The sequence below is a fragment of the Bufo bufo genome, chromosome 2 (genome assembly GCF_905171765.1).
Source record: "Bufo bufo chromosome 2, aBufBuf1.1, whole genome shotgun sequence".
Lineage (NCBI taxonomy): Eukaryota > Metazoa > Chordata > Amphibia > Anura > Bufonidae > Bufo > Bufo bufo.
In genome coordinates, this window is record NC_053390.1 from 591,291,193 (window position 1) to 591,318,520 (window position 27,328).

Genomic DNA, 27,328 nt, shown 5'->3' on the forward strand with positions numbered 1-27,328 from the left:
TGCTGTTGCTGCCTACTCCGAGATCTCTAATGTCAGTGGTGGTAAAAGTGACAATGATGACGTGTCAATGGAGGTCATATGGGTGCCCACAAGAGAGGAAGAGGAGGGGAGTTCAGAGGGACAGACAGAGCAGCAGATAATGGGTAGAAGGAGGAAAAGCAGGCAGAACTCGCAGTGCACAGGAGGCAAAAAGAAGACTGCAAATGTATCTGGAGCGAGCCATCCACCATGCACGGTCACATCTTGCGCTTCCAGGACGCCGGCACATGGTTCCGCAGTGTGGGCTTTTTTTAACGTGTCAGCTGATGACAATAGTGTTGCCATCTGCAGCCTGTGCTGTCAACGCATAAGTCGTGGTAAGCCCAACACTTATCTAGGGATGACCACCACCTTAAGAAAGCAACTGGCCTTCCATCACGGAGCCCAGTGGGAGCAACACAGATAGAACCCACAAAGTCACACTCCCGGCGCTCCACGTCCTGCCTCTTCTCCTTCCTCCTGCCATTTTTCCTCCACTCCACCTTCCACCATGCCGTCATCGCGTTCATCTGGCAAAAAGCAGGCTTCCATGGCCCAAATGTTCGAACGTAAAAAGTTGATGACGCCGGACAACCCTCTTGCTCAATGGCTGACCGCTAGCTTGTTGGAACTGCTAGCCCTCCAACTACTTTTATATAAACTGGTGGACTTGGAGGCGTTTAAGTGTGGCATTGGCACACAGCAATGGAAGGAAATATTTCTCCCAGAAGGGCATCCCAGAGCTATATGGCCATGTTCAGCGGCAAGTGAATGTATCTCTGGCACACAGTGTCGGTGCCAAGATACATCTGACCACAGACACGTGGTCTAGCAAACACGGGCAAGGAAGGTACATAACTTTTACTGCCCATTCGGTAAACCTTCTGACGGCTGTCAAGCATGCAACCCGTGGCACCCGTGTGGATTTGGTGTTACCGCCACGGATTGCATGCAGGCTTGGCTCTTCTTCTCCTAATCTTAGTCATGCAGAGATTCGTTGCCAAATACCCCGGGGTCCAGGATGTCTTGCAGCAGGTCAGGAAAATCTCTGGCCATTTTAGAAGATCTTAGACAGCCACGGCTCGCCTTGCTGTCATTCAGCTGCGACACCACCTGCCCATCAGATGTCTGATTTGTGACAGCCCGACACGCTGAAACTCTACCTTGTATATGTGGCTGCTCATGCGCGACGCATGCAGACTTCTGCGGCCATTTGATGAGATCACCAAACTGGTCAGTCGCAGCCAGGGCGCCATCAGTGACATCATACCTTACACCTTCTTTTTGGAGTGTGCATTGCGTCGTGTCATTAATCAAGCCGTCAAGGAGCAGGAGCTGAAAAATGAGGAAGTCGCAATGCTGAATGAATTCCCAGGGGGGGCTACTCCATCTGAGACAAGTCAGCAGGAGTCTGAAGAGGAGTCAGAGAAGGATGTTGGCTGGGGGGAGGAGAAGGAGGAGCAAGAAGAGCAGGCTTTAAACTTTTCGGGGATCCCTGGTGTTGTCCGTGGCTAGGGGGATGAGACCGAGGACAACATTATCCTGGGCGATGAGCCGGAGCCTGTGCGGTCCACTGCTTCCAATATAGTGCAAATGGGGGCCTTCATGCTCCAGTGTTTGAAGAGGGACCCCTGTATAAAAAGCATAAAGGTCAAGGACTTGTACTGGGTGGCAACGTATTTAGACCCCCGGTACAAACACAAAATAGCAGACATGTTACCAGTATCAAAGAGGGCTGTCAGAATGCAGCATTTCCAGGCCTTGCTGCGAGAGATGCTGCATTCTGCTATTGCGGGCAATGGCAGAGAAATTTCCACTCTCAGCGAAACAGGTGTGGGTACCAATCCTACTGCGCCTGCAAAAAGAGGGCGGTTTGAAGATGTGTTGGTCACTTCGGATATGAGATCATTCTTGCAACCAACCCATCGACAGCCGCCCTGGATCCAGCCTCAGGGAACGCCTAGACCTACAGGTGTCTGACTACATCGGCCGATGTGGACGCTTTGAGAAGCGAGGAACCCCTTGACTACAGTGTGCAGGCTTGACCTGTAGCCAGAGCTGGCACAATTTTCCATGGAACTCTTGGCTTGCCCCTCGTCGAGTTTCCTGTTCGAATGGACATTCAGCGCAGCAGGGGGGATCGTGACCGATAAGCGCACTCACCTAGCTCACGACAGTGTGGACTACCTCACATTTTGAAAAATGAATGAGGCATGGATTTCAGAGGATGGCCTCATGTAATTGAATTTCCTCATGCCAGCCCACATATATCCGCCACCACCCAGAACAAAGAATGGGGTTCTTGCCTTATGTATATACAGCGGCATAAAAGGCCTTTTATGTCAGAGGAATGCCTAATTTTTGGGGCCTGTACTGGCCGAAAGTTACATATTTATTCTGTGACCGCCTAATGTACCTCCAGCCACAGAATCCAAAGTTCTTTGCTGTCAGGTGAATGCCTATTGGCTTATTTTTGGGGCAAGTACTGGCCAACAGTTACATTTTTATCCTGTGACCGCCCAATGTACCTCCAGCCACAGAATCCAGAGTTCTTTGCTGTCAGGTGCATGCCTATTGCCTAATTTTTGGGGCTTGTACTGGCCGACAGTTACATTTTTTATCTCTAGCCACAAAATCACTCCCTTGTCTCACTCCTCTGCCTCTCATTATGGTGGTGTATAAACCGCATTTACCATAAGGACCTTCTAATGTCACAGGGTCATGTGACTGTGCCCCCCACCCCGTACTGTGCCATTCACCCTGTACTGTGCCCCCTTATACCCTGCATTGTGCCCTCTTTCCACACCCTGTGCATTGCCCCTAGTCATTCCCTGTACTGGATAGCCATAACTGTATCCATTTCCCTGCCCATGCCATCCTTTTTTAGACCTGGCATGAGCGTGAAAAATATGCAGATTGCGGTGCTAAGGACCTTTGCGCCACAATCTGTGTCAGAAATATACCTAACATGGACGTAGTTCTATATAATAAATGACCACCTAATTGTATTATTATTCGGCGGTCAGGCTAATATCTTTATATTATATAGATTGTAGTGTATTATATATCCTGTGCCCTGTATTTCCCAGTAGAAAATTATCCTTGGGAAACACAGTCCTCAACCCTGACCACAAGGAACAGGTAGCGCTCTGTCAGTACATGGCGGCCTTCCTTTCCACCACGCTGCTCCGCTGTGTACTGGTGATCATTCTGACAGTAGGGCTGGGTTCACATCCTATTTTTGCCATCCAAAAATGTATGCATTCACAGATGCATTAGACCAGTTCCATGGTAGAAAAAAAAATTGCTTTAACGTATGCATTTTTTTAATGGAATCTGCAGGATACAAAAACATGGAGTGCTGCACATTTGTATCCATCAAACCGATAGGAAATTTTTTCTAGGTTCCAGCAGGGCACATTTTTGAGTTTCCCTTTAAGACGCATAAAAATGTACCCTGATTAAAATACATATTTTTTGTGGTAATTTTTGCCAATGATCCCCCTCTGGTATGTCACTGTCCATGTTGTGGGACTATTTGTGCACTTCTAGTAAGTATTTGGTGGCTGCAAATATGACCTGAAGGTTTTTCAGGTTCGCCTGCTATTAAAGTCAATGTGCGCGATGCGAACGCGCGGTTTGCAAACATTTGATTGCGATCTCGCGTTCGTGAATCGTCCCGGACAATGTTCATCCATCACTAGTTCTACACACATTGTGTGGTTGTTGCTTATTTGGCTATTTTCCATCAGTAAGAGAAATATTTATTGCAAAGTATAAAAGTAAGGTCACAAACTATAGTAGAAACTGTTGTGTGCCTCACACTGGCAAAAATATAAGTATTGCAATTTTCAGTTCAATTTTCTGTGACGACTCTTGTAAACAACTCCTGTACAGTATTGATCAAACTGTATTTTTTAAATTAACACTTATAAGACTGCAACTTCCAAGCTGACTCATATTCCCTAGGACAGTGTGACCTGCTTCTTTTTTCCAATTTATGTTCCAAATGTAGTGCTTCTAGTGTGTATTTGCGAATGCAATCCTCTGTGATTTCTGGGTGTTAATGGCTGCTACTGTCACATTAAAAATATATACTGTAGAGAGTATATAAGGTGATAATGCAAAAAAAAAGTTTTCATTTCTAGTGATAGCTATAAGGTTGTGGCTGTTGTGGACAATTATACAGCATGCATCTTTCAGTGTAATCCAGGTGAACACTTTCAAACATTTGTCTTTGTTAATATATGTGTTGTTTGCTAATAGGCAGGGAATCCACAAGGAATGTACCGGTAAATGCACCAGGCCGCTGGCTTCTATATTAGTGTATTTGGACTGGCTACTTTCATGCTCAACAAAGTAAGGATTCTGTTTTTTGTCTAAGATTTGACCACAAGTGACTACTGTTTCATATTTTGAAGAATTTGTGCTGCACTTCTACTCCTTACCATTGGAGGCTGCTACTTTACTCTTTTTTTCCGACATTTGATGCACAAATACGTCACAGCAGGAAGTCACTTCCCCGCAAATTGAGGTACTAGTACGTCATGCTGATCATGTGGGCATCGGAGCTGTGCGTGCCTGATCAGTGCAGGCTCAGGCTGTGACTGACAGCTGGAACCCTGCTGTATACAAAGGCATCACTATAAACTCAAATACCTGTGGATTAACCCCTTATATGCCACAATCAATACTGACCACAGCATATACAAGGATCGCAGAGGGAGGGGGCTCCCTCTGCCTCTTGATCGCCCCTGTGCTGTGGTGACAGGGAACCGATGGCAGCCATGGCAACCTCAGGTTTCGCAAAGGCCTTGGGGTCTGCCATGTATTGAAGCCTACAGTGAAATGAGCCCACATGCACCTAAAAGTTATAAAAAATATAACAATGTTTATTGATTTGATACATAATAAAAGTATATACGGAAGCCTATGAGGCCCAGCCCACAGACTGGGTCTCATAGGCACACTGTCAGTGTGAAACTGACAGCTTCAATGTAGTACAAAAAAAAAAAGAGAAAATGTGCCAAAACGGCCATTTTTGGGTCACCTTGGTCCAAAAAAGTGTAATATCATGCTATCAAAAAATCATATGTACCCCAAAGTACTACCAATAAAAAATGCAGCTCTTCCCACAAAAAATGAGCCCCCCCACACAAAATGATCAGTAGAAAAATAACAGTATGGCTTTCAGAAAATGGCAACACAAAAATATGACATTTTTTTCCAAAAAGGGTTTTATTTTGTAAACTGAAACAAAAAAATAAAAATAGATATATTGGGTATTGTTGCATCCATAAGGCATTCCCTGAAAATATCACATGTTCTACCTCCTCAGTTGAATGCTGTGAAACAAAATAAAAACTGCCAAAACTGCAATTTATTGTCACCTTGACCCAAAAAGTGTAATATTGAGCGATCAAAAAAATTACACCGTGCAACAATGATTTATACTAAAATGAGAGCGCTGATTCCAAATATGAACTCAGAATTTGCCTGACTCGTCTAGATTTTAAGCCCTTAAGGACCCTGGGATTTTACATTTTTGTATTTTCGTTTTTCAATCCTCGCCATCCCATTATTTTTCCATTCACATAGCCTTATGAGGGCTTATTTTTTGCGGGACAAGTTGTACTTTCTAATGGCACCAATTACGGTTGCATACCATGTAGTAGGAAGCAGGGAAAAAAATCCAAATGGGGTAGAATTGGGAAAAAACGCAATTCTGATAAAGTTTTTTTTTGTTTTTTTTTACACTGTATACTATGCAGTAAAATTGACCTGTTATCTTCATTCTCCAGGTCAGTACGGTTACAACGTTACCACACTTGTATAATTTATCTTGCGTTTTAATACTGCTTTCTTTTATATAACCATATTCTGACCCCTATAACTTTTTTGTAGTTATGTGTACGGGGCTGTGCGAGGGCTCATTTTTTGCGGGACGATATATTCTTTTCAGTGATACCAATTTGAAGTGTGTGCGACTTTTTGATCATTTTTTATAAAAAAATGATTGGGTAGTTGAAGTGCCAAAAAATGGCAAATTAGCTGTTCTTATATTTTTTTCCCGTTATGCCATTAATATTGTTATATTTTAATAGTATCTACATTTTCACACGCGGCGATGCCCATGATGTTAATATTTTTATTGTTTAAGTATTTTTATTTTAAGGAAAGGGGGGGTTTTTTATATTTTTTTATATTTTTTTATATTTGCAAAAAAAATTTAAGTCATTAGATTGCCTATTGTGTTCATTGATGTCTATATAGACACCATTGAACACTTGATTTGCACTATACCAATACAGTGCTGCCACCTAGTGGCCTGTATTAGTATAGTTATCTAATAGGCAACGAAGCCTGCTTGAGACTTCAACCTATTATATCAATGTAACAGGTTCCCCGATCTCAACCGGGGAACGCTTTTAACCGGAGTGGAAGTGCGCAACTTCTGATTCCGGACTGCACCGATGCCGTGGTCACATTTGACCACAGCATCTGAAAGGGAAAATGTATGCGATCAGCCTTATGGCTGATCGCATACACGTGCCGCTGGTCTCTGCTATTTAAAATAGCAGAAACCTGGCAGCTATGGCGCCTGCTGCACGTGAGAGAGAGTGCCATGTTTGGGGACCGGACTTCCTCCATGCATGTACGGCAGAGGTTCTTAAAGGGATAAGTTATACATGCAAAGCCTATTCAGTTATAATATTAATGCATTATATTGTAGATATTCCAATGGACATGTCCAGACCTGTTAGGATGCACTCAGGCTGATGTCAGCAGTAAGTACAGTACAGACCAAAAGTTTGGACACACCTTCTCATTCAAAGAGTTTTCTTTATTTTCATGACTATGAAGGCATCAAAACTATGAATTAATACATGTGGAATTATATACATAACAAACAAGTGTGAAACAACTGAAAATATGTATTATTCTAGGTTCTTCAAAGTAGCCACCTTTTGCTTTGATTACTGCTTTGCACACTCTTGGCATTCTCTTGATGAGCTTTAAACAGTTTTGAAGGAGTTCCCAGAGATGCTTAGCACTTGTTGGCCCTTTTGCCTTCACTCTGCAGTCCAGCTCACCCCAAACCATCTCGATCAGGTTCAGGTCCGGTGACTGCGGTGGCCAGGTCATCTGGCGCAGCACCCCATCACTCGCCTTCATGGTCAAATAGCCCTTACTTTCAAAGTTTTCCCAATTTTTCGGCTGACTAACTGACCTTAATTTCTTAAAGTAATGATGGCCACTTGTTTTTCTTTACTTAGCTGCTTTTTTCTTGCCATAATACAAATTCTAACAGTCTATTCAGTAGGACTATCAGCTGTGTATCCACCTGACTTCTCCTCAACGCAACTGATGGTCCCAACCCCATTTATAAGGCAAGAAATCCCACTTTTTAAACCTGACAGGGCACACCTGTTAAGTGAAAACCATTTCAGGGGACTACCTCTTGAAGCTCATCAAGAGAATGCCAAGAGTGTGCAAAGCAGTAATCAAAGCAAAAGGTGGCTACTTTGAAGAACCTAGAATATGACATGTTTTCAGTTGTTTCACACTTGTTTGTTATGTATATAATTCCACATGTGTTAATTCATAGTTTTGATGCCTTCAGTGAGAATCTACAATTTTCATAGTCATGAAAATAAAGAAAACTCTTTGAATGAGAAGGTGTGTCCAAACTTTTGGTCTGTACTGTAGATCAGGTAATTGTTGGAGTAAAACTCGTTCAAGATAATTCAATGCTTTCCAAGTGCTTAATTCATTTAGGCATACTTATGCATAGCAAAATTTCGTGACGTGTTACAACAATTCTGACTTCGGATTTGTAATCCGCACACTCGATTTAGTATAGGACAAATGGTTTTTGCCCAGTAGCAGACGAAAAGTAATTTTTTGTTGTGTAGTGTTATATGTATCCCAAAATGGTACCAATAGCATCAACTGTTCCGCAAAAAATTAGCCCCACACAAGATGATCAGCAGAAAAATAAAAATAATATGACTTTCAGAAAATAGCGACACAAAACATGATTTAATTTTAAAAATGCTTTTAGATGTAAAAATGAAACAAGAAATTACACATATTAGGTATCGCTGTGTCCACAACGACCTGCTCTATAAAATTATTACATGATCTATTTCCTCAGGTGAATGCTGTAAAAAAAAAAAAAAAATTGTGGCATAACAGCAATTTTTTGGTCACCTTGCCCCAAGAGCATGTCATAACAAGCGATCAAAACATCATAGGTATCCCAAAATGGAACCAATAATGTCAACTCTTCTGATAAAAGACAAGCCCCCACACAAGACAATCTTCAGAAAAATAAAAAACAAATGGCTTTCAGAAAACGGCAACACAGAAAACATAGACAAATTTGGTATCGTTGCATTCATAACAACCTGTTCTAAAAAAAAATTACATTATCTACCACTCAGGTAAATGCCGTAAAAAAATAAAAATAAAAACTGTGCCAAAATAGCAATTTTTGGTTACCTTATCTCACAAAAAGCATAATATCGAGCAATATGTAACCCAAAATAGCATCAATGAAACTGTTGCCTTATTCTGTTTTCAAAATCGGGTCATTTTTGGGGAGTTTCCCCTTTTGGTTCCATCAGGAGGTCTTCATATGCAACATGGCATCTGAAAATTATGCCACACTGTTCCTTATCCTTTGCTGGTTTTACTTCTATCATTAAATCCATCTTCTGAGGATGTTGTTCAGAAGTGATTTACCAGTTTTATAACACAATCACTCAATACATCCTCTCCTCTTCTGTACTGGTGGGTTGGGACAGAGGGTCCATGCAGTAAGACTTTCACCAATCTTAGGCTACTTTCACACTCGCATTTGGTGCGGATCTGCAGAAACGCATCCGTTCAGAAAGGATCCGTTTGTATTATCTTTAACATAGCCAAAACAGATCCGTCTTGAACACCATTGAATGTCAATGGGGGACGGATCAGTTTTCTATTGTGCCATATTGTGTGAGTGAAAATGGATCCATCCCCATTGACTTACATTGTGTGTCAGGACGGATCCGTTTGGCTCAGTTTCGTCAGACGGACACCAACACGCTGCAAGCAGCGTTTTGGTGTCCGCCTCCAAAGCGGAATGGAGGTGGAACAGAGCCAAATTGATGTATTCTGAGCGGATTCTTATCCATTCAGAATGCATTAAGGGCAAAACTGATCCATTTTGGACTGCTTGTGAGATCCCTGAATGGATCTCACAAACGGAAACCAAAACACCAGTGTGAAAGTAGCCTAACACTGATTAACCTTAACAGGGCATCCAGAAGACATAATTTTAAATAAGAATGAGGTCAGAGTGGGGGAAAATAAATAATCTTTACTTACCTTACTAACTACCTGCTGCTACGGCCCCTGTTCCTGTCCACCTAATGGTTTTGACCTTGTAACACTGGAAATGGTTTGGCCTGCTTGCTCGGCTAATTACTGGCCAATGATTGGCTTAGGGGGTGCTTTAAGTCAATTTTGTCTTATCAAGCCTGAGACTAGGAATTGCTGAGGCTTGGGGACAAGAACATCAGTGAAACAGGAATGGCAGGAGATCAGTAAGGTTAGTTTTTTTTTTGTATCCCACTCCAACCATTTTAATTTAAATGAGTCCCCTTGGAATAACACAATAAGGACAACTGACACATTTGGGGGAACTGTTTACTGAAATGCTTACATTTTGGCTACAAATCATTCTTGTAATTGGGTTTTATTAACATTTTTTGAACAGTGTTTCTTTTGCAGCTTGCATGTGTTGTCATTAGTCCAGGCCTGTTCAGTGTGAAATTGGTTACATCAGCTAACCAATGACTTATTTTGTATCCCCTCTCTCTGCTCTCCTGAATGCTCATAAAGCTGGCATCTTTTTTTTTATTTAAATTTATTTTATTTGGTTGTAAAGGGAGTCTGTCAGTGGTTCTAGCCATGCAAAACTGCTGACATTGCTAGACAGGGTTGCGGAGAGCAGGACAAACATGCCTTTGTGGACAAGGAGTAGCATGCATATGAACTTTTATTCTGCAAGTGTCCAGGAGGCATTTTTTTCGAGTGAATCATTCTCTGCCTTGACCAGTTTCACAGCTCCTCCCCTCCAATAGAGACCGCAACATCTAAGGGGTTAAGCAGAGCGATGGGGGTCCCGCAAATCGCACAAGGCATGACTCAGCAGGCAGTGTCTCAGAATTCCATAGAAAGCAATAGTATTCTATTGCATTAGAAGGGACAATAGAAGATTGCATATTCAAGACCCCTAAGGAGACTAAAAGTTACTGTGTAAAAAGTACAAAAAAAATTAACAAACAAAAAGAAGAAATATAATAGGTATTGCCAGATTCCAAAATGCCAGAACGATTAAAATATAAATATATTTCTCCTGTTTAGTTAATGCTGCAATGGGAAAAATCCATGATTCAACTTTTTTGAAAGAGATCAAAAAGTATTCCTCAAATAGGCTAGCAATAAGGCTAGCAATAAACTAGCCCTCATATAGCTCTGTAGACAGAAATATATAAAAGTTAGAGCTGTCAGAAAATGGCAATGTGATTTTTTTTCAAAGGATTTTCTCTTATAAAAGTAGTAAAACAAAATAAAAACTAGACATATTTGGTATCACCATAATCATATTGACCAGCAGAATAGAATAAGGACATAATGTAATTTTTATCAAAACCCAAAAATATTAGGTGGAATTGTGTTGTTTTTTCAGTTTCACCCCACAAAGAATTTTAGTCCTGTTTTTCAATACAAGACATGATAAATAAAATAAATAAATAAATAAATTAAATAAATAAGTCCTTATATATAACTTTAAAAGTTATGGCTCTTGGAAAAACAAAAAATAGTCCTTAAAGGGTTAATAAACAACATTTAACATTTATTTAAGGAAACACTACATGCATGATAGTCCATGATTCTAGAAAATGATAAATAAAATAATCTATAAATTGAGAAGAAACACAAATACCGAAGGATCACAAAGAAGGTAAAGTATATTTTTTATAGCATTTTTTTGCTATGAGTATGTAAGTAACAGTCCTATTTGCATTGAAGCAGTAGACTCACCTCTGTATCCATTGCAGGGTATTTTCTACCTTTGCTTTTGCCCAGACACTTTGTTTTCCCCTCTTCCAAGAGCTGGCACCAAAATCCTTTATGTGAGTCGAACCTAAGATGGAAGAGATGAGAGATCAGACATTATGAATAGGGATATATCAGGAGATGGTCAGAGATGTAAGGAGGAGACAGATTGTGGATGGCCTTATACGTCATTGTTTTTATTTTGAACTGAATTTGCTGGCCAATGGGAAATCAGTGAAGTGATTGGAAAAGGGGAAAGGTGGAGGAGAAACAAGGTGAGAGGTGGATTAAGCAGGCAGTATAGTTGACAATAGATTGGAGGGGTGCAAAAGTATTATACTGGATGCCACAGTAATCCAGTCAAGAGATGATAAGGGCACTCTGTAGCATTTTTGCTGACTCCCAGCCAGAGAGGTAAATTTGAGAGTTATCACCAACGAGGTGTTACTGACAGTCATGGGACTCTGTGAGATGTCCGATACCAAAGGTATAGATGGAGAAGAGTATGGGTCTCAGGATACATTCTTGAAGGACACTGATAGGGAGAGCAGAATGAGATGGTGGTATGTGAATGGGAGAGACTGAATGTTCAGTTGGTGAGGTATGAAGTGATCCAAGAAAAAGCCAAGTCTTTGATGCTTAGCTTTGGCAGCTAGTAGATTATTGTTGACTTTGGTTATGATTTTGGTGGAGTGATGAGTCTGGAAGCTGAAGTATAGTTGGTCAAAAAGTAAGTGGGATGAGAGGTGGGAGGACAATTCAAGGAGTTTGATGTGAATGTGAGATCTAATATGGGGTGAAGAGGGAAGATCATGGGAAGGCTTCTTGAGCATGGATGTCATGGTGGCATGTTTAAAAGAGGAAGAAATGACACCAGTGATAAGTTATAGGTTAAAAAGATGGGTTGAAAAAATGGGTTACGTAAAAGATAAACATGATGGTAAGGTTAGGTATGAGACAGAATGGAATTTGGTTACAGATAGAGGTGGTAATCTGTTATTTGGAGATTATGGTGGAACGTTTTCCATAGTAATAGTAGTGAAGCAGGTTATGTGTTAAGAATACTGTGTAGCTGTACAGAGGGTTTTCAGGGACTGTTGGGTGTTTCTCTGATAATTGTAATTTTTTTTGTTTAAAATACGGGGCAAAGTACTATGTTGAGATGAGGTGTTTTTTGAGAGCCCACTGGGGGATAGAGTATGAAGTTAAAGTTAAAAGTATTAAACAATTGTTTGGCAGTTGTAAAACAGAAAATATTATATATAGTACCTCTTTCTAATGTTTGCTTTTTTGGTATTGTTTATACTATAAAATTCAACTGTGCCAATGGTCACCAACAATTATGGCTAAGAAACCAAACGGCAACATATAATAAAACCTGAAAATATTATGCTCACAATTAACTTCTTTCCACAGAATGAACTATTTAAAAAAATACTTGAAATCCCATACATGCACCATTGGCATACACAGACAAAGGTACGCGGTCAAGTCACATTATTTTGACAACCTCTGACTTTTGACAGCTCGTACCTCATGAATGAAGTCACTTGTCATGAGATGGCTTGGTGGGTATATAAGGCAAGCGATAGGCTGTCTGCAGACTTATCCCTCATGGGTAAAAGGGGTGACTTTTGAGTAAAGGGTGGCAGTATTTCTGAAACTTTGCAGTTTGTGAACTATTTACTTGCTGCTGTAGTGAAAGTGGCACCATTGCAATTACTGTAGGCAATGTGGAAACTGCGGAGAGCCACTTGCCATTGATATGAGAGGTAAAAGAGTGTAAGGGTGGACCGAAACTCTACAGTGGAGCAGTTCACTGCCAACCAGGGGACTACCAGATGTCTGAAACATCAGTTCACTGAACCCTACAGCATATAGGGCTCTGAAGTAGACAGATTGTCACTGCACCTCTGCTAACAAAGTTGCATTGGCAGAAAAATCTTCAATTTTCACAGCAGTATCAGAATTGAACCTCCGTAGATTAGCCTTCTAAAATAAGTCACGTTTTCTGCTTTTTTGAATGGATGGACATTGTCGTCTCAGGTAAGAAAAATCTGAGAACAAGCACTCAGTAACAATTGCTGGAAGAACATAAGCTGGTGGTGGCAGTGTTATGGTCTAAAGAATGTTTTTAAGGTATTCTCTGGGCACACTTATCCACGTGGAAGGCACCCTCAACCACTTTGGGTATAAATTCATCCTTGCAGATTACATACACCCATATATGCTGATTGTCTTCCCTGGGGCGGATAAGATGTTCCAGCAAGAGAATGTGACATGTCACATGGATAGAAATGTTCGACATTAATTGGAAGAGCATGACCAAGACTTCCAAGCACAACTGGCCCCCTAATTTCCTAGACTTGAACTCAATTGATCATCTGTGGAACCACCTCGATCGTCGTGTTCACTCTATGGATCTTCTCTCACGCACCCTTCAGCAGCTGTGGGATGCATTGCAGTCAGCCTAGCTCACCTAGCTGCTGTTTTGCACACAGCGGTTACTCTGGATATTAGCTGGTGGTCATAATAATGTGACTAGACTATGTATAATGATGTTCATTTCTCTATAGAAGAGGTTCTGAAGAAGCTGATAGCAATCCAACATTGTTAAAGAATTAAATGATTGAAGGAATTGAAAGTGTTGCTTTGTGAATGAATTCCATAGTTTTGTTAATTGATAACAGCACATATTTAGGAAATGTAAAGCCACCCATAGCATTTCTCAGTCATCTGAATTCATTTACACTGAGTTAATTTGCAGCTTTGTAAATGAACTGATTAATGTCAAGTTAGGGTGGGTTCACATCAGCATTATGTCTTCTGTTATGGATTTCAGTTATAACATGGTTATAATGGAAAATAACAGAATCCATAAGACGGAAGTCAAAACGGAAACCTTTAAGAGGCATTACGTTTTGATCCTTCATAATACAAGTCTATGGGAAGCAGAACGGATCCATTATGCAGGAGTCCAGTCATGCATAACGAAAATCTGGACGGATCCGTTATGCTGCCCATAGACTTCTATTATGACAGAATGCAAAATGGAAGCCTTTAAAACGCATTCCGTTTTGCTTTCCGTCATAATAGAAGTCTATGGGAAACATAACTGATCCGTCTGGTTCCCGTTATGCAGAAAGGACAAAAAAGTCCAGTCAAAAGGACTTTGTTTTCCGTCTTGCATAACTGGAACCAGACGGATTCGTTATGATTCCCATAGACTTCTATTATGACAGATCAAAACGGAATGCCTCTTAAATGCTTCAGTTTTGACTTCCGTCTTAGAGATTCTGTCATTTTATGTTATAATTAGAGTTGAGCGGACACCTGGATCTCCGGGTTTGACGGGTTCGGTCGAACTTCACAAAAAAGTTTGAGTTCGGGACCCGAACTTGACCCCGAACCCCAATTAAGACAATGGGGCCCGAACTTTTGAGCACTAAAATGGCTCTAAAAAAGTCATGGAAAGGGCTAGAGGGCTGAAAATGGCAGCAAAATGTGGTTAAAAGCATGGCAAGTGCTCTGCAAACAAATGTGGATAGGGAAATGACTTAAAATAACATAAAATACATAAAAATAAAAAATTATAATCTTGATCTAGGAGGATGAGGTCCATATGGAGTAGGAGGTTGAGGAGGCGGTGGATGTGGTGGTGTAGGTGGAAGCGGCGGTGGAGGAGGAGGAAGTAGCCAACACTGTTTTTTTTTTATTATTATTTATTTATTTCTGTTTAAATTTGGGTAGACCCCAAAACATTGGGAAATATAACCTGTGATAACCCCCTCCAGCCACGCTAAACACACGTTCAGACAATACACTGGCTGCAGGGCAGGCCAGCACCTCCAAGGCGTAAAGGGCAAGCTCAGGCCATGTGCCCAATTTGGAGACCCAGAAGTTTAAGGGGACAGACCCATCAGTCAGTACGTGTAGGCGTGTGCACACATACTGCTTCACCATGTCGCACGTCCCCGTGATGTCCACGATCCAATTGGATCTCTTCTCTATCAACTTTCGATGTTCTTTTCTGTGCCTACCATGCTGATCACGGTTAGTGGTGAATCAGGGTTCCACGCCGGAGAGGGAGCATGAGAAAAGGATACCACATCCAAGGGAGGTCAATGTATGAAATTAAATGTGATTGAGCAGAAATGTGGGACAAATTATTGAAGCAGAAGCTTCCAAGTAAAGGAGGGGGCGCGCGGCAATTACCCACTCCCGACTCGGGGAGGTAGTGATGATAAATAACAATACAGGACTCTTAGGCTGCGTTCACACGGGCGAGATTTCCGCGCGGGTGCAATGCGGTAGGTGAACGCATTGCACCCGCACTGAATCTGGACCCATTCATTTCAATGGGGCTGTTCAGATGAGCGATGATTTTCACGCATCACTTATGCGTTGCGTGAAAATCGCAGCATGCTCTATATTCTGCGTTTTTCACGCAACGCAGGCCCCATAGAAGTGAATGGGGTTGCGTGAAAATCGCATGCATCCGCAAGCAAGTGCGGATGCGGTGCGATTTTCACGCACGGTTGCTAGGGGACTGTCTATACACTGTATTATTTTCCCTTATAACATGGTTATAAGGGAAAATAATAGCATTCTGAATACAGAATGCTTAGTAGGTGATCAATTGAGGGTTAAAAAATAAAAAAAATTAACTCACCTTGTCCTCTTGTTCGCGTAGTTCTCCCGGTCTTTAGTTCTTTAAAAAGATGAACTATGGGCTAAAGGACCTTTGGTGACGTCGACGCGGTGATGTACCATGTGATTGGAGCATGTGATCTGACGTCACCAAAGGTCCTTTAGCCCATAGTTCATCTTTTTCAAGAACTAAAGACCGGGAGAACTACGCGAACAAGAGGACAAGGTGAGTTAATTTTTTTTATTTTTTAACCCTCAATTGATCACCTACTAAGCATTCTGTATTCAGAATGCTATTATTTTCCCTTATAACCATGTTATAAGGGAAAATAATAACATCTACACAACACCGAACCCAAACCTGAACTTCAGTGAAGAAGTTCGGGTCTGGGTACCACAGTCGTTTTTTTATCACGCGCGTGCAAAACACATTGCACACGCGCGATAAAAACTGAACATCGGAACGCAATCGCAGTCAAAACTGACTGCAATTGCATTCCTACTCGCGCGGGTTTGCCGCAACACACCGGGACGCATCCGGAACTAATCCGGACACGCTCATGTGAACCCAGCCTTAAGATGCCCTGTTATTGGAATGATTAATAAATTATAGGGAATGTCACTGGGGTATTTTGGATTTGGAAAAGTTAGACAGGAGAGGCCCTGCTGCCGCTTTGTTGACTCTAGATAACTTCTGCCTGATCGCACATCCCCGTGACGTCCACGATCCAATTGGATATCTTCTCTATCAACTTTCGATGTTCTTCTCTGCGTCTACCATGTTGATCATGGTTAGCGGTGAATCAGGGTTCCACGCCGGAGAGGGAGCGTGAGAAAGGGATAACACATCCAAGGGAGGTCAATGGCTGAAATGTGATTGAGCGGAAATGTGGGACAAGTTGTTAAAGAGGAAGGATCGAATGAAAGGAGGGGGCGCGTGTCAATTAAAGACGAATTTTAGAAATGTAAGTCCCTGTTACCAATGCAGAGCAGGGTTTTTTATATCTGCAAAAATTGGTTAATGTTACCCACCAATGGAACAGACCATTTAAAAAAAAAAATTGGTCCCTGTCAACTATGCAGAGCAGAGGTTTATTCACGGCAAAACTGTGTTCATGTCACCCACCAATTGAGCAGACGATTTTACAAAAATTAGGTCCCTATCACCTATGCAGAGCAGGTGTTTGTATACGGCAAAATTGGTAAAAGGTCACCTGACAATGTAACAGACAATTTTTTGAAATTTATGTCCCTGTCACCTATGCAGAGCAGGGATTTATTTACGGCAAAAATGGTAAAATGGCACCCAAGAATGTAACAGACGCTTTTCCACACTGCTCCTTCCTTTGCTATGCTAGTGCCTCTGTGCGACCACTGCCTCTTCCTCCGAACTAGACAGGTCACTCGCATGACCTTGATTCCATTGGGGTCTAGTATCTCATCATCATCCACATCATCTTCCACCCACTCTTTACCCCTGCCCTCCTTGTCGGTCTGCAGACTGCAGAAAGCCGCAGCAGTTGGCACCTGTGATTTGTCATCATCAGAGACGTGCTGCGGTGGTCTTCCCATGTCCTCATCCTGAAACATAAGTGGTTGGGCATCAGTGCACTCAATCTCTTCCACTTCTGGTGCAGGGCTATGTGGATGGCCCACGGAAAACCTGCCAGCAGAGCGATCAAAAAGCATAAGAGACTGCTGCATGACTTGGGGCTCAGACTGCTTGCAAAACATGAGCATTTGTCACCCAACAATGTAACAGACGAATTAGTGAAATGTATTTCCTTGTCCACTAGGTAGAGCAGGGGTATATCACAGCCAAAAATTGGTGAATTTCACCCGACAATGTAACAGAAAAATTAGTGCAATTTATTTCCCTGTCTACTAGGTAGAGCAGGGGTATATTACAGCCAAAAATTGTTGAATTTCACCCGACAATGTAACAGACAAATTAGCTAAAATTATTTACCTGTCTACTAGATAGAGCAGGGGAATATCACAGCCAAAAATTGGTGAATTTCACCCGACAATGTAACAGACAAATTAGTGAAATGTATTTACCTGTCTACTCGGTAGAGCATGGGTATATCACAGCCAAAAATTTGGGATATGTAACTCAACAATGTATCAGACAAATTAGTGAAATGACTTAAAATAAAATAAAATAAAATACGTAAAAATAAAAAAAAATAATCTTGATCTCTGAGGTGGAGGTCCATATGGAGTAGGAGGTTGAGGAGGCGGTGGACATAGCGGTGTATTTTTATTATTATTTATAATTTTTTTTGTTTAAATTAGGGTACACCCCAAAGGAGTGGGAAATATCAAAAATACAAAAATTAGCAATTGCGCTGTAGTATAACAATGGCTGGGTAAGGCTGGTATACATGTCTATTCTGCACAAGGTGCGGACTCTATTCTGCACGAGGTACGGAAGTCGTGTGGGATCCATGTCTGGTTCATTTTAATGAACGTGAGCTTGTCCACATTGGCTGTGGACAGGCAGCTGTGCTTGTCTTTGATAACACCCCCTGCCGTGCTAAACACACGTTCAGACAATTCACTGGCTGCAGGGCAGGCCAGCACCTCCAAGGCGTAAAGGGCAAGCTCAGGTCATGTGCCCAATTTGGAGACCCAGAAGTTGAAGGGGGCAGACCCATCTGCTGGTTGTTGGGGTGTGCTGACAAAGCTTTTCCACATTTCGACCATGCTAACCCTTATTCGGGTTCGCTCAACCCTACTTATAATGCTTATTAAAACATGTAGAAATCGGAGTCTCAATTCCTTTTGGGATTCGCATCTCCACCTATGCCTTGGTTAAACTTGATGGACGTATGTCTTTTTTCAACTGTATTAACTATGTAATTATGTAGAAAAGAAAGGGAGGGAAGCTTAGAGTACCAGAATGATAATGAAATAAATAGTTTATTGAATCAAGAACATGATAAAAAACATATACAGTTGATGCCAAAGACAGGGTGTGGGAAGCAGGGAAAGGAGAAAACAAGCGCCACCCTGGATGTACACACAGGTCACAAAATACATAAATGATAATGATGGAGTCATGAGAAAAAAAAAATATAAGGTGCAATGACCACCTCATGAACCAAAATGAAAAAACAGTATATGTGGTGGTATAAGGTAAGTAGAGATCATAGAGAGAGTCAACCACGGCTGTAGTGCATAATATGCTGACCAGAATAATGGTGCAAAGGTTATGTGGAACCAGCAAAGCAATAGAAAAAGCCAAGTGAGAAGTCTCAACATCGGCGGCACAAGGCCATGGGAGAGGACTATGACCTGAAACTTACCTAAAGGTGGACCTAGTGTGGACAAAGAGAACCAGGATGGCGCTACCCCAACGCGCGTTTCGGCGTGCCTTCGTCAGGGGGCACGCCGAAACGCGCGTTGGGGTAGCGCCATCCTGATTCTCTTTGTCCACACTAGGTCCACCTTTAGGTAAGTTTCAGGTCATAGTCCTCTCCCACGGCCTTGTGCCGCCGATGTTGACACTTCTCACTTGGCTTTTTCTATTGCTTTGCTGCCACATAACCTTTGCACCATTATTCTGGTCAGCATATTATGCACTACAGCCGTGGTTGACTCTCTCTATGATCTCTACTTACCTTATACCACCACATATACTGTTTTTTCATTTTGGTTCATGAGGTGGTCATTGCACCTTATATATATTTTTTTCTCATGACTCCATCATTATCATTTATGTATTTTGTGACCTGTGTGTACATCCAGGGTGGCGCTTGTTTTCTCCTTTCCCTGCTCCCCCCACCCTGTCTTTGGCATCAACTGTATATGTTTTTTATCATGTTCTTGATTCAATAAACTATTTATTTTATTATCATTCTGGTACTCTAAGCTTCCCTCCTTTTCTTTTCTGCCGTTATACTCGGAGCTTGTACCAAGTTATCTTTTTTTTTTCCGGATGCCCCAGTACATTTACATTGTGTAGGCACTGTCCTCCATTTATGTCTGGTATATCCGGGGTCTTTCCCCTTTTCTTCTATGCAATTATGTAGCTACAGTATGTAACCATGTTATAACGGAAGGCCATAATGGAATACATTATGCTGATCTGAACCCACCCTTAATCACTTGCACAGGTTACATTGTGGCACCACAATAATACTATTTTCAGAGCTACAATCTCTTCTGTTCAATGTGACAAAATATCTATTTCTATACATGAAAAAAAAAAATCCTGGTTGGGAAGCAAGTTGTGATACAAAAAATAATATTAAAGGGGATGTCCAGGTTCAGAGCTGAACCCGGACATATCCCCATTTTCACCCAGGCAGTCCCCCTGACTTGAGCATCGGAGCAGTACATGCTCTGATGCTCTCCTTTGCCCTGCAGTAAATCGCGCAGGGCAAAGGCATTTTCTGGAGTTCCGGTGATGAACCGGGCTCCTCTTAGGGCTGCCAGGCGGAGGCTTCCACCCAGCAGTGAGCCCGGTGATGTCACCGCCACTGATAGGCGGGCTTTAGCGCTGCCCTAGCCTGTAAAATGGCTAGGGCAGCGCTAAAGCCCGCCGATCAGAGACGATGACGTCACCGAACACACTGCTGCCCAGTAGTGTGTTATTGTAAATGAAAGAGCCTTTGCCCTGCGCAGGGCAAAGGAGAGCTTAGGAGCATGAAATGCTCCAATGCTAACATCAGGGGGGCTGCCTGGGTGAAATTATGGGTATGCCCGGGTTCAGCTCTGAACCCGGACAACCCCTTTAAATTTACTCCACTTTTTGGCACAATTGTCATTAAAAAAGAATGACATTTGTGCTGGACATCATATTTCTGAAGGTTCCCCTGTCATGTTAGTCAGTGGAAATCTGGAGGGAGTAGATGGAACAGTCAATGTACATTGAACAAGTTAGTATATTATAGTCGGTACTACATATGCACCACAGCTGGTGTTTTATGACTGGCTGGTAAGCACTTCCTTATAATACAGTATATCATATGACTACAATTATATTCAGAAAAATGAAACAGGTAGCATGTATATGAAATAAATATTGCATAACAACAACCTTCAGTCTTTCTACTTACGTTAGTGCTTCTGAGTAATTGTAATGTGGAGAAACTCCCAGAAACCTCTGTACTTCATCCATCACGTTAGCTGGGTCTGTTCGTAACTGTTGTCCATCAACAATAAGAAGCTATAAGATAGACAAACATAGCTCTCAGTAACAAATGGTGCATACTACACACTAAAGGAAACTATACAATGTTATTCCATGTCACAAATTAGCAACATATGGGATCATTTATCAAACTGGTGTAAAGTAGAACTGGCTTAATTTCCCATAGCAACTAATCAGATTCCACCTTTCATTTTCCAAGGAAGCTATGAAAAATGAAAGGTGGAATCTGATTGGTTGCTATGGGCAACTGAGCCAGTTCTACTTTACACCAGTTTGATAAATGACCCCAATAGTTCTTATCGCTATGAAAGAGCTAGTTACATGAAAGTGCTTGATGTATGAATATTGTTAGAGATGAGCAAATAGAAGTTTACAAAGTGTAATTTGATCAGAATTTCAGGAAAAAATCCATTCGCACAGAATTCGAATTTCCTCACGCTTCGTGGCTGCTGCACGTGTTAGAACATGGAGCAAGGAACTCTGGGAACGAGGGATCACCCACAATGCCATGCAAGCAGCCAATCAACAGCCTGCCAGCCCTGTGATGTCACAGCCCTAAAAATAGCCTCAGCCATCTTGGATTCTGCCATTTTCCAGTGTACTTAGTGCAGGGAGAGACATCAGCAGGCACTAGGGACAGTGGTAGAAAAGACTTTAAAACTTTTATTTTGCTGTATAGAAGTTCAGGGAAAGGATAGGGAGGAATCATCCCACAGTATTGAGGCACAACCGGATTCATTAGGGGAGTTTACAGCCTGGTTAATAGGAACAATCCTATTACACCTTGCTGCACTGACTGGGGATCCAAATTGCTATTATAGAGCTCTGTAATTCCAGCATACCGTTCTTGTTATTGGGGTGCAAGTGCTGTTTGATACAGCCATTAACAGGGTTTATTACAATAAATATTTATATGTCTTATTTGCCCTTGTGCGGTGCAGTTACATGTTCTAAAGCATGTTTTGGCTTGTATTAGTGGGAAAAAGGGCTTATTAGCTATTGTGTGGTGAAGTGAGAAAATTACAGCCCTTTTTGGCGTGTACTAGTGGCACAAAAATATATATTATTTCCAGTTCAGTGGTGCAGTTACAATACATGTCCTTTATGGCCCACTGGGTGAATTTGGTTCCTGCACAGCAACACCAGCAACTTGGCCAGGTGACGCCGCTTCCGCCTCCACTTTCTTACGTCTTTGGTCCTGCGACAATGTCCGCCTGTGCCTCCTCCTTCACCGTGTCCTCAGCCTCCACTGCAGGGACAATTCACAGTGCCCCTCCAGCATACCACATGTGCAGGGCACATCATTTGCCTGGGTGAATGGAGTCACACAGGGGAGGAACTGCTCCGTGTCCGTCATCAAGAAATCGAATGCTGGCTTTCTCCTTGACAACTCAAAATCGGAACCATGGTGACCGACAATGGGAAGAACATGGTGTCGGCGCAGCATCAAGGAGGGCTGACCTATGAGGCCTGCATGACACATGTGTTCAATCTGCAAGACATCCTAAAAATGGCCAAGAAACTTTTCATGCACTTCAGCCACTCGTACCACCGCAAAGCACACCCTCCTGGTGTGGCTGAGTCTGCCAACAAAATGTAAGTGATTTGCCTCCATAGCCCCATAAGGGTTGACTGATGGAGGTTCATCTGTGTTACTTGACTTACTTTGTGTTTTTTCGCTTCTTAATGTTATCCTCAGACTCAGCCACACCAGGACTGTAGTAACTACACAGGCTATTCCCCCATCCTTGGGTGAACTAGCCGGGAGGGATAACCACCACCATTGCCCCGTGTCCCCTGATGAATCCTGGGGCATCCTCTGAAGAAACGCGTCGGGACACATGAGTATATCCCCACCCTATCCCCTCTAGTGGTGTCTGTGTGGGGTAACATCTCTATTATTATCATTAGTATTTTTTGTATTCTTTGTATATATGTGATTCCTTTGGACGGAATTTTTCCCCTGTGCTAGGGCCTTACCAGGGTCATCTTAACAGGAAGAGAGTTCCAGTCTGGGCCACCCCTTGCGGGGCTTTTTTGGACCCCGTCCCTTGGACACACCCTGTAGGGCGGACTAGGACAAGCAGGGAGGCAATAGGGCCAGTTGGTTAGAACTTCTAACACAGTCTTGCCCGCCTCTCCATACAACAGGTCCAGTCCACCACCTACATTTTTGTCTTTGCTCACTCACCACACCAGGCTGAGTGTCTGCAGGTCTTACTCGTTGTATGTCTGTAGGGGCCGTCTTTTTATCTCCTATACATTATTAAAAGTGAAGTTTTATTAAGTATACTGCCCCTCATAGTTTTTTGGTTTGTTAATTAAGCAGTATTCAGGGAGACACTATTGCCTCTTCTGACCGACCACCTTTATTGTTATTCAAACCCTATAATGCCCCCCAAAATTCCAGGGCACCTCATACAGGTAATACTTTGCCCGCTCCCGGCACCCGCATCACTGATGCCCACATGGCCACCACTGCATCCCCCTGTCACATGAATGAAAACATCCAGAGACGTGGGGGGCAGTCACAAGCAGGCCACAATAGGAACGAGCCTCCTTAGCATCACGGGTGACGCTAGGGAGGCTTATTTCCTTCACGGCCTGCTATTGGCTGCACCCCCACCCCCTTGAGCATAAGTATTACCTGTATGCGGTGGCCAACAATTTTGGGGGGCATAATAGGGGTTGGATAAGCCCTTTAACGGGCTACCAGATTTTTTTTTTCATTTTTTCATTTTTTTTTTCTTCCTTGAGCCATGACTTTTTTATTTTTCCGGTCACATAACCATATGAGGGCTTATTTTTTGCGGGACAAGTTGTATTTTCTAATGCCACCATTTAATATGGCATACAATGTAGTGGGAAGCGGGCAAAAAATTCCAAATGGGGTGGAATTGTAAAAAAAAAATGAATTCCTCCACCATTTTACGGGCTTTGTTCCTACGGGGTTCCCTTTGCGTCTAAACTGACCTGTGCCTTTTATTCTCTGGGTCAGTAGGAATACAATGGGGGTGTGGCAGGGGGGGAGCCAGGGTAGGTAGTGGGATGGGCCAGGGGTGGATAGTGGGCGGAGTTAGGGGGCCCAATTCAGATTCTTGCTATGGGGCCCAATGATTTCTATATATGCCCCTGGTACAGAACATTAGAATATTTTGGCACTACATAATGGTACAAATGGGTTTCGAAACTTCCTATTTCTATATAAACATCTGCAGTGCAAAATATTTAGCTATTGCAATGGATTTTTTTTTAAAAGCAGGAAAGTACCTTGAGCAACCTTGTGTGTTGTCTCATCTTAGACAATAGGGGCATATCTTTAGGATATGTCCTCATTGTCTTAAAGTGGGAGACTTGTACAAATTTATGTAAATCCAGAAGAAGTAGGGCAGCTAAACTGGGCCACCTGTTAATGAGATCCACAGCATCATGGGTATAACTATAGGAGAAACAGAAGTAGCAGTCACACTTGGCAGACCAAAGGCCTCTCAGCCACATAAAGAAGACACTAGTATTAAAAAATGATTTTTTTCTTAGGGTGACTGAAGATCCAAGTTATATCTCTGCATGTCATCCTCAGGAGCAGGTTCTGTTATATTAACCCCCTTGAGCATAAGTTTTATACATCAAAATAATGTTTAATTTTACAGCTTAATCATGTTAATAACCAATTATAATAATTAGTGACTGTGACACTGTTAGGCTACTTTAACACTTGCGTTTGGTGCGGATCCGTCATGGATCTGCACAGACGGATCCGCTCAGATAATACAACCGCATGCATCCGTCCAGAACGGATCTGTTTGTATTATCTTGTATTATCTTTAACATAGCCAAGACGGATCCGTCTTGAATACCATTGAAAGTCAATGGAGGACGGATCCATTTTGTATTGTGGACTAGATAGGCAAGCACTCAGAACATCATGGGACAGGCACAAAATTTTATATTAATAACATGAAATAGACATAAAAAAATAACAATAAAATATGCAGCGATAAAACAGTAAAATGAGGTATAAAATCGCTAAGAAATAAGACAAGTTCCTGTCGAAATGATTATACCAATATATGTCCTTATTTATGCATCGGATGTTGGTGGCAGCCTATTTCTTGTGCACGCTTTGGTCTAGCGTTATATCCAAAACGCAAGCAAAAAGTTTTTGAAGCCGCAGTATAGTGTCAGTATGCAGATAAATGGTTGCTCACTGAGAACTCACCCCACCTAATGGTATACGGTCTTCCATTTTGTATTGTGCCAGATTGCGTCATAGAAAACAGATCCATTACCATTGACTTACATTGTGGGTCAGAACCGATCCGTTTGGCTCAGCTTCGTCAGACGGACACCAAAACACTGCTAGCAGCGTTTTGGTGTCCGCCTCCAAAGCGTAATGGAGATGGAACGGAGGCAAACTGATGCATTCTGAGCGGATCCTTTTCCATTCAGAATGAATTAGGGTAGAACGGATCAGTCTTGGACCGCTTGTGAGACCTGAACGGATCTCACAAACGGAAAGCCAAAACGCCAGTGTGAAAGAAGCCTTAATGCAAAGGTTTTTTTCTTATCAGTCGCTTATAACTCAGGAAATAATTTTATTTTCCATACATGAATTGCTAGATGTTGAAGATTTTTGCAATCTCCCAAATACCTTTTTCTTATAGAATAGCAATCACTGACTGTAGATCTGTATGACAGGTTGCCCAAGAAGTGCGATCTATCTATCTTTCCACTAAACATTATGAAATGTATGGAGATAGCTGTTATACATGAACAGAGCAAACAAAACTAGGTTATGTACATACCAAACAGTCAAGTCTGTAGTTTACAGATATACACAAACAATGCTTAGCAATTTTTTTTGTATTTTTTTTCTCATTTTTGGAGGTGACAGCAGCATGGTGTGATTCGCATGAAAGTATCACCTAAATGATTAAACAGATATGCCATCACAGGATGGAGCTGTCTTGTTGACTTTACCATCTGTCCCCAGAAGTGTCTAACAATGAAGATGATGTATTGCCTCCCAGTGTTGTTTCTGACATTCATCTGACAAGTACTAGATATTTTTATGCTTTTTTGTCTTATTATTTTGAAATATCTATAAATTTCTCAGCAATGGAAGACACCATGCTTATTTGAGCTTTTCATATTTACGGCATGATCCATATATTGTGATAGGCTGGAGTGACAACAGCTTAAGAAAATATAGAATGCTCCACAGTAATCCATTCTGTCAGATGCTATAACCCTTTTAATTAAGATGACACACAGCATGTTTTTTTTAGCGCAATGCAGATATACAGTAATAATCACACCAAAAAAATAGAATATTGTTAGAAAAAGTTCAGTATATTTCTGTAAAATGACAGAATCACAGGAAATGTAGCATTAATAAAATATTTATACTAATAATTAACAGTTCACAGCTATATTTTTGTAGGTAGAATGAATCAGAGTGAAAATCACACAATGTGACTCTTAATCATGCACAGTAAGTTATTCTTTTTTCCCTTTGCATTTAGATGCACAAGGCCTCATGCACACGACAGTTGTTTTGGTCCGCATCCGAGCCGCAGTTTTTGCGGCTCGGATGCAGACCCATTCACTTCAATGGGGCCGCAAAAGATGCGGACAGCACTCCGTGTGCTGTCCGCATCCGTTGCTCCATTCCGTGGACCAGCAAAAAAATATAACATGTCCTATTCTTGTCCGTTTTGCGGAAAAGAATAGGCATTTCTACAATGGGCCGCCTGGTCCGTTCCGCAAATTGCGGAAGGCACACGGGCGACTTCCGTGTTTTGCGGATCCGCAATTTGCGGACCGCAAAACATACAACGGTCGTGTGCATGTAGCCTAAGGCTACAGCTCCATGCTGTTGCATGCGAGTTGTGGAAAAATGACGGCACAACCTCAATGTTTTTCAAAAGAGAAAAAAGTTGTGAAAAATCAGACATTGTCGACCATGGCATGACAGACTTCTGCTGGTAGCTCTAAATCAGGTTAGCCACAGTAAGTATGTGTAGAGCATTTAGTCTGTGAACTCTTCAAGGTCATTTTTGGCCTTGAGGATACAAATATTTTTTTTATTATTTTGCCTTATATTACTTTTATTTGTAAATCAATAGAGCTATGTGAGACCTTGGGGGTCATTTACTATACTGAAATATGCCTAAATTAGGCGTATTTCAGGTGCAGATAACGGCACAACTAACCTATCTGTGATAGTTCGGAAGTGCCAATGTTATGGAGAGGCCAGCTCCTCTTCATAACTTCGGCTGACCCACCGCCAGTTTTGGGATTTATTAAGACCGGCGTCTAAAACACCAGTGTTAAGAAATGTGCCTCCTTGTTTTTTTTTTGTGTTTTTTTGCAGGACGAGTTGTACTT

The 27,328-nt window shown here is 41.9% G+C and overlaps 1 protein-coding gene across 1 annotated transcript in view; it reads right to left on the reverse strand.

Moving 5' to 3' along the window:
- Window positions 1–27,328, reverse strand: part of LOC120989893 (bifunctional heparan sulfate N-deacetylase/N-sulfotransferase 3-like) — a 607,584-nt gene that overhangs the window by 4,377 nt on the left and 575,879 nt on the right. Inside the window, exons 11-12 of the mRNA XM_040418281.1 lie at window positions 20,844–20,953; window positions 11,113–11,215 (exon numbers count right to left, since the gene is read on the reverse strand). Of these exons, the coding sequence (XP_040274215.1) occupies window positions 11,113–11,215; window positions 20,844–20,953 (213 nt within the window). The remainder of the gene's footprint in view (window positions 1–11,112; window positions 11,216–20,843; window positions 20,954–27,328) is intronic.